The sequence below is a fragment of the Bicyclus anynana genome, chromosome 12, assembly GCF_947172395.1.
Source record: "Bicyclus anynana chromosome 12, ilBicAnyn1.1, whole genome shotgun sequence".
Lineage (NCBI taxonomy): Eukaryota > Metazoa > Arthropoda > Insecta > Lepidoptera > Nymphalidae > Bicyclus > Bicyclus anynana.
Window position 1 is genome coordinate 9,850,332 of NC_069094.1, and position 12,353 is coordinate 9,862,684.

The 12,353-nt window shown below is 32.0% G+C and overlaps 1 protein-coding gene across 2 annotated transcripts in view; it reads right to left on the reverse strand.

Moving 5' to 3' along the window:
- The window catches only part of LOC112049756 (uncharacterized), a 104,049-nt gene that overhangs the window by 75,307 nt on the left and 16,389 nt on the right, over positions 1-12,353 (reverse strand). The window contains exons 1-2 of one of the 2 annotated variants that reach the window (XM_052884763.1): positions 4,033-4,324; positions 2,724-3,206 (exon numbers count right to left, since the gene is read on the reverse strand). In XM_052884763.1, coding sequence (XP_052740723.1) covers positions 2,724-3,186 — 463 coding nt within the window. In that variant the 5' untranslated portion in view covers positions 3,187-3,206; positions 4,033-4,324. Of the gene's footprint in view, positions 1-2,723; positions 3,207-4,032; positions 4,325-12,353 lie in introns of those variants that run through there. The other variant, XM_052884762.1, reaches the window with a different exon arrangement.

Below are 12,353 nucleotides of genomic sequence, written 5' to 3' on the forward strand. Positions count from 1 at the left end.
AGTTTTTGGATCTGAGTTTGAAAATTTTTTTTTGAAAATATTTTTCGAGTAATCATAAGAAAACCACCGAAAAAAAAATTTTCGAAATTTTTTTGGTTTTTTTTTTAATCTACGGACGTGGAAAAAATTTTTTCGACTCAACCTCTATATGGACCGGATAGCTTGTTTATTCAGATTTAATTACGTTTTTTTTAAATCTCGATACGAGCATTTCTCGCTGAGATATCGATGTTTGAATGGAAAAAGATCATTTTGTCTTTGATTACCAATATCTCAGCAAACAATGATCGCACAGAAATTTTGAGGTTGGTTTCAAAAATTTGAATAAACTCTCTACAAGGATTGGCAATTGAATTTTGAAAAAAAATTTTTTTTTCAATCATTACATGAATTTGAAAAAGCATCCAAAAAAGGGCTTTTTGTCGTTTTTTGGAAAATCAAGCGCCCAATCAAAAATATTGCGGAAACCACTGACGTTAAGTGTGCCTTTTACTGTTCAACATACCCACAAAAACCCTACAAAGTTTCAATTCAATCCAGCCAACCGTTTTTTTTCCCACTTGATCGAATTTTTGAAAAAATTAAAGGAGCAAGAATTTCGCTCTGAAAATGTCATAATTTACGCTTTTGTGCTTGCGCACGTGTATGTGTGTGGTTTTATCAGAGATTCAGACCCTGTGGTTCGTCACTTCCACACACACACACACACACACACACATACATCTTCGGAGAGTGAGTTTGGAGTCACAAAATATTGATTTTCCAAAAAACGACAAAAAGCCCTTTTTTGGATGCTTTTTCAAATTCATGTAATGATTGAAAAAAAAATTTTTTTTCAAAATTCAATTGCCAATCCTTGTAGAGAGTTTATTCAAATTTTTGAAACCAACCTCAAAATTTCTGTGCGATCATTGGTTGCTGAGATATTGGTAATCAAAGACAAAATGATCTTTTTCCATTCAAACATCGATATCTCAGCGAGAAATGCTCGTATCGAGATTTAAAAAAAACGTAATTAAATCTGAATAAACAAGCTATCCGGTCCATATTGAGGTTGAGTCGAAAAAATTTTTTCCACGTCCGTAGATTAAAAAAAAAACCAAAAAAATTTCGAAAATTTTTTTTTCGGTGGTTTTCTTATGATTACTCGAAAAATATTTTCAAAAAAAAATTTTCAAACTCAGATCCAAAAACTAAACACTTAGAGCTACAATTTGCTTTTTATTTTTTTGCTGTACGACCATTTTTGTATAAGTTACAGCCTGTTGAAAATCCCCCAAAAATTTGGATTTTTTTTCTGCTCCCTTAATTTTTGTGCATAGTATATAAAAACATAAAATGTTTTTTTTTAGTTAAAAAAATATTAGTTATGGAGTTTGGCTCCTAAAAGTGGACTCGTCAACACCTTGAAGTTATGGGAAATACTCCCCAGCACCCTGTTTATAAATAAACTGTCTGTAAAAAAATAACCGTGTTTTCTAAGTTCTAGTTTTTATTTGCTTAATAGTCTCTTTATCCGGGCTCTGGAACCGATTTCAATAGGTAAAAGTGATTATTGAACTAAGTATATACAGTCTACTTTTCATCCAAAAAAATCCATGACTCTCGCAGGACGTGTGAAAAACTAAAATTTACGCGTACGAAGTCGCGGCCGTCCGCTAGTGGACAATATACAACATACATATACATATGAGTGTGTTGCTATGCAGACAGTGGTGTGCATTTCATAGATGCGAAAATGCACTGCTAATGCTAATGCAGTCCGTTTCTGTATTGAAGAAAGATTTTTTTTTTACAATGTGTAGTGCCTACCCTAGTTAAGAACCTTGTGCACACCACTGGTGCCAGGTAATATAATTTAGATATAGCATCAAGCCTCTCGTACCTACTGGATTTCTTGTCGGCTCTTCTCGGTAGAGCGGTCCCTGAACCGGTTGGCCGTTTGACGAACTTGTTAAGCTTACTTGTAAATTAAATACCTACCTACCTATCTACTTTTGAATGTTGTTCTGTCTCAAGCTAAGATATCTAATGATCAAATAATAAAATTGTGCATTGTTGTCTATTACGTTCTCGACTTTAAATGATTATTATGTTTAAATTATTATAATTAATGAAATACGTAAGTGTCAGTTGTAGTGATAGTCCGTACGAAATTCATAGGGTTTTATTTCATTTTGCAGGCATAATAAAATAGATGAATGTAACATACTTAATACTTATATAATAAAATACAAAAATAAAAATGATATTTGTTTTATATTTATAGATAATTTGATATGTAATACTAAAACATTTTATTACTGCGAATATAAACATAAATTAAATAAACTGGATCATTAAACGAAGTCGTTTATTTGAAACGACTTTTGACCGTAACTTGTACATTACTTGTTGTATTTAAATTTACGATGAAAACAATTATATTTTTTTTATTAAATAAATATTTAGTGCAAGAGAAAAGTTATTTATGTAAGTACTAAATTTTGATTTGTCTAAATACAAAACATCAAAATGTATCTAAAATATAAAATATTGTAGCGCCTCTGATATGGGAAAAAAACAGTTATTCTTACGCGGCTGAAAACTAGTACACAAGATAAAGTTGTGTAATAAATAGCATTCGATAACGTGTCGGCCGTATTCTCCAATGGATCACGTTTGCAATGCTTAGCATTATTTAGATACGCCTATTCTAATGCAAATATCTTTGAGATACTTACCAAGGTTGGCGGGCGCGCGACGACGTCGTGCAGTCGCTTTCTTCACCGCTATGGTTACCAAGGAATCCATCTCGCTACCGGAGTCCCAGCGAGGTCTTTGAATCACAGGTTTGGGTAAAACACGCACATCATCCTCCGTATCCCTATCACTGCTCGTTGGAGGCAAATTGGACTCATCACTTTCTTGAGGCACAACACTTTTCATTGTAAACACTTCGTCTATATTCTTCGGCACATCATCGAAATCGGCACACGATATGGGATGGGTCAAAGTCCTCTGTATGTTACTTTTCTTGTGTCGCACTTTCACTGACCCCTCGGATAACGATCGTTTACCGTTCAATTTGTTCTCGCTTTTCGTGTCCCGCACGCATTTCAAGTCTGAGGGCGATAAGGATTTTTTTCTGGAGTTCCGTCTTTTTACGCTCCTCTTTTGTCTGCTCGAGTCCCTTGCGGCCTGCATCGTTGCTGCATTTGCGCGATCTGCCGACGTATAAAAAGATAATGTAAAATTGCTCTATTATATGCTAACGTTGTTTCCATTGAATTATCATTTATGCTACAATTTGTAGCGCATGAATGAACAGTTATGGAAAAGGGAAACAATATTTATCGCTATAATAGGATGCAAAAACTGTATCATAGTGAATTATGTTTTTATCATTACTATTTTATCATACAATATGATTGATTTTGTACAAATTACGTTATAAATGTGATTCTAATTAAGGAAGTAGGTAACTAATACATTGAAAATAAATCATTTAGGTACAACAATTAGTAATTAAGTATGTAGTACGTTTATGGAATGTTACCGTATTCGTTTAATTTAGGCAAAGTGATTAAGCATTTTCGACTTAAAATACAAAACTTATCTATACTAATATTATAAAGCTGAAGAGTTTGTTTGTTTGTTTGATTGAACGCGCTAATCTCAGGAACTACTGGTCCGAATTGAAAAATTCTTTCAGTGTTAGATAGCCCATTTATCGAGGAAGGCTATAGTATATATATTATCCCCGAATTACTACGGGATTGGGAACCACACGGATGAAACCGCGCGGCGTCAGCTAGTGTCCTATAAATATCCATGATTTTTTAAATTAACAAAAACTGGTGCATAACCACACGTTTATTTTACCTCACGTAATTTGTTCCGAATGACTTGTTCATGTGACCTTTATGTGGAGAACTTCCCTAGCGTAAACTATCTATGGCTAAATAACTAGAACTCTACCAACCGCGAACAATTTATCATTTCCTAAAGCAGTCACATACATTTTAAATCAAAATACTACAACAAAAATACCTTCAACTCAAACTGCAACCGCAAAGCCAAGAAATTTAATATACAGACATTGTACACTGCATCCTAGTATCACACCAATTTCACTAAACAAACATTAACGTCACTTGGTTATCTCTTCATAAGCGAATATAAAATGCAAACATATATATTTAATAATTAAAAAAGAGTATTTTTTCGATGTGCACTGGGACTCCAAAAATTCATTTCAAAATCAGCGAGGTGCGAACATCCATAGAAATGTCCGCTAAAGGTCGCGACGAGGTAACAGACCCGAGAAAGGCGTCCGTAGTCTACGGTTTTGTACGTACAACTGTCTTAGTAAGTAGTAAGTGGTAAGTGCCTACTCTACTATACAGTCTACTATCAGCTATAAGGAGCAACGCAAAGGCTTTACAGCGTATCTACTTCAAGCATAAACACTAAATTATTGTAGCTATTAGCAATATCTGTTGAAATAATTGAAACAACTTTTCAGCTATTTAAGATATTTAATCACCCAGTAAATAAATCGTATTCTTTATTTTATTAAAACTACGCTACTTAATAATAATTTGAGAAAAGTCTTTAAAGGCAGCAAAATTTATTAAAGTTTAAATTGTTTTCATGGTTATGTTTTACTGTAACTAAACAAGTACACCATATCTTTTGGCGTACATGTAAATGTAAAGAAATCAAAATTTTAAGCTTATAATAATATCTATTGGTTTGTGAAAGAGTTAAAATTGTAACAAATATATTTATTTGTTACGATTTTAACTCTTTCCTGAATGAAGCGTGCTAAAGAGACTGTATTTTATTTACTTCAAATTTTTTAGGAGTTTCGTTTATAGCGTCCATTGAATGCCGACATTACGTTTTGCTTACGTTTTGCTGATAAGATAGAAAGATAATATTTGCACCGATTAGGTGTTTATACAATGTTCTTATATGTACATATACCTATATATAGATATCTAAAGCAAACAGTTATATTGGGACGTAGTAGTGGATTATGAGGTTAAAATAACATTTTTAACATGAAAATGGAACCGAGTTCAAAGACGTATTTCAGTTATTTTGATTTTAACAAAACTACTATACCGATTTTTATGAAAATGAAATAGGACTAATCTGGAAGTATACTCTTTCAAACAAAAAAAGATTTTTCAAAATTGGTTAATAAATAACGAAGTTATGAGGTAACAAACATTAAAAAAAAACCATACGCGTTGAATTGAGAACCTCCTCCTTTTGTTTGAAGTCGGTTAAAAACCGTTTCATTAATAAATTAAAAACACACTATAGTTTAGTAAAATAGGTAAGTCTGTCCTTGTAGCACTAATCCCAATGAGCTAAGCTGAGTTAGCTTATCTTATTGTCAAGAACGTAGATGGTTGTGAAGAACTTAATTGGATAAACGGTGCAGAATTAAGTTGCTGCATATACAAACTTAATAATATACACAAATTTATACTTACTAATATTATAAAGAGGTAAACGTTTATGAGCTTTTGAGGTTAGGGGGAGGGGGGGGGGGGGGTTTGAAATAATCTCTAGACTAAAATTACTACTACTAATTATTTTTCTAATAGAAAGCTAAATAAAGTATTTGTGAGTGTCATAAGCTATATGAAACTCTAGTCTGCTAGTATGTATTAATTAATATCAATAAATGTATTAATTAATATCAATAAAGAGGGATTTAAAGCAACGCATACTCGTATGTTTCGATACGAACTGTTTTCTCTTTCAAATACATAGTAAACTATTTAATTGATACTAAATGACTTTACCATAGTGAGAATCTTAAGTGGTTAATCTATGTAATAGTCTGCATAGGCGATTAGAGGACCAATTAACAGAATTGCGTTAACCTGAATTAAAGGCAGAGCATCTGTTGACCTAAATTACTCTTGCAAAAGTTGTTACAAACTAAGAACTTAACAGGGATTGGTACAAATTACATTGTATATTAAATAAAAGTAATTCACTACTTTACGATTTGAGATAAAATTACACAACTAGTAATAGAATAGTGGAATATTTCTTGCTCCTATTTTGTAACTTCGTTATCAGACTTTGAACGGGCCCTGCTAATGCAAAAGTACCTGTATATTCTGAAACTAAATGTAAGGTTTAAATACAAAATATTTTGTAATACTTATAATTTATCTATTTTTACTGACTGGATGGATTATAATCCAATCACTCTACAGTTAAGGGACCGGATTTAAATAAGATATAGATAATGCGTGCGTACTCACTATAGCGTAAACTAAAATTATTTATAACATATTTAGTGTCGTAATAAATCATATTTTTTTACTATTAACTCTCTTAAGGATTTCCAAACAAAACGGTTATGACCCACCTGTAAAAGTTAGTAAGAGTATCATCAATAATTATTCAAACTTTTATACGTTACAAATATTATTCATAACAGTAACTTTGTCAAAGAAGCGTAACTATGTATGACGAGTTCACGTTCCCATAAAAATTTGCTCGGGTTACAGATTTCTCATGCCCTCAACACAATGCAGCCGGTGTCGTATAAGTGTGGTTCTTTGTTTACAGGCCTTATCTTGGTATTGTTTAAATGGTAACTTCAACTTGTCGCCACGTCCGTTCCGCTAATGGCTAATAGATTCTTCGAAACCGGCACTGCCCAGTCTAACTATAAATAGATACCGATGGCTTTTTTATGCTAGATAGGCATGCGCTTAACTACAATAATACTTAACAGCAAGTATTGATGAGATCTAAGTATTTCTTATCTGTATGTATATTGTATATCTGCTGTATGTAGGCCGCGAAATGTTGTAGGCTCTTTAATGGAAGGATGCAACTTCAGGATTCGATGTCTCGTCCTCGAATCAGATTCGAGGACTAGAAGAACTTCTTCAGAAGTCAATGATTCTAGGCTTACAAAATATCAATTGTAGGCAACAGAGCGCTAGCTAGCTAGCTCAAGTGCTTTATCGATTGTCTATTTATTTATCTAGTGTCTGTGGTAGCAGCAGACACTTCAATTTAAGAGTTGCAGTCTAGACTATATTAATAATTAATTAATTCTAATGTTAGAACAGTCTGATTTCTGAATGTGAATTGGAAGTGTTTTTCATATTTTCATGGGTACGATGACAGTCGCCTGTATGACGTTCACAATACGTACTATTATCGTGAATCGCGGCAAAGTTTAAAGAGTGAAACATTTTGTCACCTGCACCATCCTACATAAAACGAACTGTAATGCATTGATCAAGGTGCACTACTTGATGAATAAATCATGTGAATATGATAGCAGACTAGCCATTTATAATTACTCTGGAAAATATGTAATTTGAACTAATTGCCATGAAGCCATAATTACATACTTGCAAGTTATTCGAGATCAATTTCACGCCCTTGGCCTGGAAGATTAGTACCTATCTTATTATAATAGGAGAAGGGCCTACGATGAAGAAGCTTTCCTTATTTTATACTTAAAAGCAGAATTAAAGTCAGCCTATTCCTCTACCATAAGTAAATACGTTATAGGCAGCTATGAAGTTTGAATCCTGTAACTTAGCGAGGTAGCAGGTTTCCACACACTCAACCGTCTGACTATATACCTACTTGAGGGTCTGAATCCTTGAATCTACTACCTTATAAACCTACAACTGTCGGAGTTGATGAGCAAATGTTTTAGTTAACAAATAAACCTACTGTCACTATTGGTACAGCTTGTGAATGTGAGTGAAGTTATAAGCGATAATAATACATTAGTTTAAAGTTTATTAATAGTACCTCTACCTACTACCTATGGTAACTGAAATAGACATAAAACTGGTTAAATTAGATATAGGGTAGTCGTCCGTCCGTCTGGAGATCAAATAATAAATACAAAATAAACTTACAAAAGTGAAGTGTCAATTTTCAAATGCGAATTGTTGATCTAAGCGTAGGTACGATGTTATCTTTAGCATTGATAAAAACTGGTGCGAAATAAAATTGCTGCAATTGCCAGCGATTTAATTACAATATTTTATGACATACAAGCTATGTGCAGCAAAAGACAGGATGTGCCAATTCTTGCGCAACGTGGTTTAGACAATATCTAGGACAAGTAAATGGCAATTTTCTATCAGCATATGTATAGTATAGGTAAGCTGTGCTATTAAACTGTAATTAAAGTGTGCTTAGTGTGTGTTAGTCTGAAGAACGCAGATTCAATTTTGTTACTTGGTCATCGTGTTGTGTCGAATTTAAAAATAACTGAAAGTATTTTTGCCTTGGAGATCAATAAAAGTAGGTGTTTTATAAGTTACTAGCCCGATTTTGAAAATTATTTCACTAATATAGATGCCAAGTTATTTGCGAGTGTTTGAGGCTATGTTTTTATCCCATATTCCCACGGGAACGGAAACTACGCGGGTAAAACCACAATGCGTTCTATAGCGACATTTTTGCGTCTTTTAGAAATTTTGTATTATCTCCAAAACTATTTAGCTATTTAACATACTGTAAAGGGAAAATTTAGTCTCTATAATATCCTCTTGATTATTTTTTAATTAATTCATTTTGATAAGGATTTAAGTTTAGTTGTATAAATAATGAACCTTAGTATATGATTTAAATAATACGCAATGGTTAAGGCAGCGCATGCGTATACTCGAATGTCTGTCTTTCGGTTTGACCTGTAGGAGAAAAACTGTGATAACTCAGTAATTATATATGATACAAATATAAAATATAGAGATGACGTCTCTAAATCACAATGCATACATAGTTTTATTCTAACAAAACAAGACAGTCGCAGGACTATTTCTTTGGTAGTGTCTAGTTGTTCCTAACAGATATCATGATGCCAAAGTATTACTATGATTATTGGTATCATGATAAGTGGTTGTAGCAAAATAATGTACGTGATTTTATTCATTCGTGTAGAAACAAGGCAGTATAGCAAAACCTTGAAAAAGTCTATGCTAAGGAATTACTAATTGACGTAGAAGTTATTTTTTTATTAAATTATTTTCCTTCCGTAAGCATTGAAACAGCAAATTTTTCCTTCATAATTAAAAAAAATACAATCAATTACTGTCCTAATACGCTAATAAAGACTATTTATAATATTTTTTTCTAGGAAAAACAAACAGTCTTCTTCTTAATTGAATATTCTAAATACAACCTTGCATAATCTTGAAAATTAAAAGACTCATATTTTTCAACATCTACTTCAGTTTTTAAAACAAAAAAATAGGAGGTTTTTGTGTTAATTTAAGCCGTTTCTGAAAGAACTACATGAAAGAACACTGGCTGAAAAACCTAAATTATTATGATATTCTTACATGGCTAAAATACATCATCAGCCCGATGATGTATTTTAAGCACTGCCTTCAAACTTATCATCAGTTAGTACATAATATGATATATAGAACTTAAAACGATATTATTTTTTGCTTTTTAGTTTAGTCAGTATGTTTTACGTTTTTGAAGTTGGTAGATTTTTTTCATTTTTAGTTTAATTTTTACAATAAACTGTCTATATTTATTTCAAATATAATTTTTTTATACGAAAATCAGCACTTTGAGGAATACGTGTAAATTTGTTTTTACTTACTTTCTACGATAATTAAGTTTAATTTAATTGACAACTAGCTGACGCTACGCGGATTTACTCGCGTGGTTCCCGTCCCTGTAGGAATACGGGGATAATTTATAGCCTTTAGCCTTGGGCTACTCGATACAAGGGCTATCTAACACAGAAAGAATTTTTCAAATCGGACCAGTAGTTCCTGAGATTAGCGCGTTTAATCAAACAAACAAACTCTTCAGCTTTATAATATTAGTATAGATTTGCACTGGCATTGAGTTAGGTAATGAAGTGTGAAGATCGCAGATAATGATCGGTAACAAAGTCGTAGTAGACTCTAGTGATGTAGAACGGTCCAAGTTTTTAGTGGATTACGTCTTCCGCCACGCTACCTGTTTTCGTCTTTATTTATTTCCTACATTTTATAAATAAGTCACAATCTCTTGAAAATAATTTTAAAATAGATGTTATCAGTAGATTACTCTTATTAAAACGTATTTTTAATACGTATTGAAGTTTTATGACATAAAAAGGTAAACTGAATATTAATTTAAACTAACTAGTAAAAAAACCCAAACTACATAATTAAATGCAAATTATATGTATATAAGTAAGTACTTTAAATATTTTCAATGTAACTGTTTAATAAATTGAATTATGTATATGATATGGAGAAAAAATTAAGAATTTGAAAGATGAACATTGAACATGAATGATGGTGATTTTCTAAAAATCAAAAAAATTTGATTGAAAAAAGTGACCAAAACTAATATACTAATTAGGAATAAAATTATGATAACTTAAATCGTGTCTCACAAACTAAATTATAGTACTCTTTTAATTAACCTATTTAAATTTTGCGATATCTCCTTTATCTAGTAGATAAAGTGGTCAAATTACTAAATCCTTGGAATGTTGTGATTTAATAGTAAATTATAATAGTCGAAAAATACATTATTGTGCACAAACACATGCTATTTTGTCGATTAGAGAATACATACCAGACTTCTTTTGATAGGGATTAGTATGGGTCGACAATCACTAAAATTACAGACACGATGTTTATAAAGTTACTAGCTGACGCCGCCGGGTTTCACCCGCGTTGTTCCTGTTCCCATAGGAATACGGAGATAATATGTATCATATAGTCTTCCCCGATAAATGGGCTATCTAACACTGAAAGATTTTTTCAAAACAGACCAGTAGTTCCAGAGATTAGCGCGTTCAATCAAACAGACAAACTCTTCAGCTTTATAATATTTATTAGTATAGATTAGTACCAAGCCCTTCCCGTGGGAATACGGCATACTATGTTTCTCACTGATTTTAGCTTTATATAGGAATTTTCTAAATTTATTCAGTAGATTTAGAGATCTAACAAACCCTGAAACTTCGACTTTTAATAAATCCTATCCTACTAATATTATAAACGGGAAAGTTTGTAGAATTCTAAATATTTATATCTGACCAGCTTTTTTACTAATTTGGTCTTTATTTACAACATTAAAATAAACATCAAATCAACCGAGATAAGTCATCTACCTGCTGTAGGTATATCCACAAAGGATTGTCAGTAAGCACCGGATGACATTTGTTACATAGAATCTCAAATTCGTATATTATGTCAACTAACATACGTCGTTAGTGAATTAGCGTTAAGAATGAACCCAGAACCTCAAGATTAAAAACATCTTAAGCTAGTTACTTAGCAACCATCGAGGCAGCGCTTCATATATTTTCCCTAATCTGATAAGTGACCTAATTAAATCTATTAGAAAGTAAGGAAGTAATTTGTTCACATAATGAACTTTAACGTAAATTATGAACAATGTTATCTGATACACATTTGAGTTGGCGTGAAGTTATCGTCACGCAGCAATAGTAACGATATCGCTAGTTCAATAACTACTTACCAATTTTTAAATATTAAATATTCAATCTAACTAATATTTTAAATCTCGTGTCACGGTGTTTGAGTTGGCACTCCTACGAAACTCAACTTTTGTATGAAATAAATTTATATGGCAGAAAAGCGTTTGCCATGGTTTATTTATATATTTATATAGGAATAGGATTTCGGTTCAGTAGCATAATCAATCAAACAATCTAATATTTGTAATATTAGTAGGTACTTATAGAAGAAAATGGAGTTTCCTATATATCTACATTGTTCCCTAGATTGTCACCTTGATCAAATGCCTCTCTCCAAATACATATTGCAAGGTCATGAGCTTCATTAAACATAATAATAATTTATCACGAACATAACATGTAAGTGTGTGTGTGACCGTGAACATAGAATATATATTTACAGTATTTACTTATAGATTGAGAGCCAGTGATAGCCTGGTATAACTCCTCCAGTATAACTCCTATGTGACTTTGAAAAAGCTTTAAAATGGGCGCCTTTATTATTTACAATTTACCAGCAGATTGAAAGTATTTTTACTGAAATACTAATTAAACACAGACGATGCAAAAAAAGTGTTCAAAACAGCCAATAAAAATAACTGGAATTGAATTCATATCCGGTGTAAGCTGTCAATGTCATGTAATATTGTCAAATGTGACACAAGTAAACAGACAATCTGTCAGGGTGTGAGATAAATGTTGTTGTGAGATAAAGCATGTTGCCATGATAAAAATTCTTAATGAATGTTGTCACCTAATGAAAAAAATTCATTTTATTTAATTAATAAAAAAATGCGATGTCCAAAAATATTTTATATTAGGTTTTAAGCCCATTATTTTATTTATGTTCTTTTAAGAT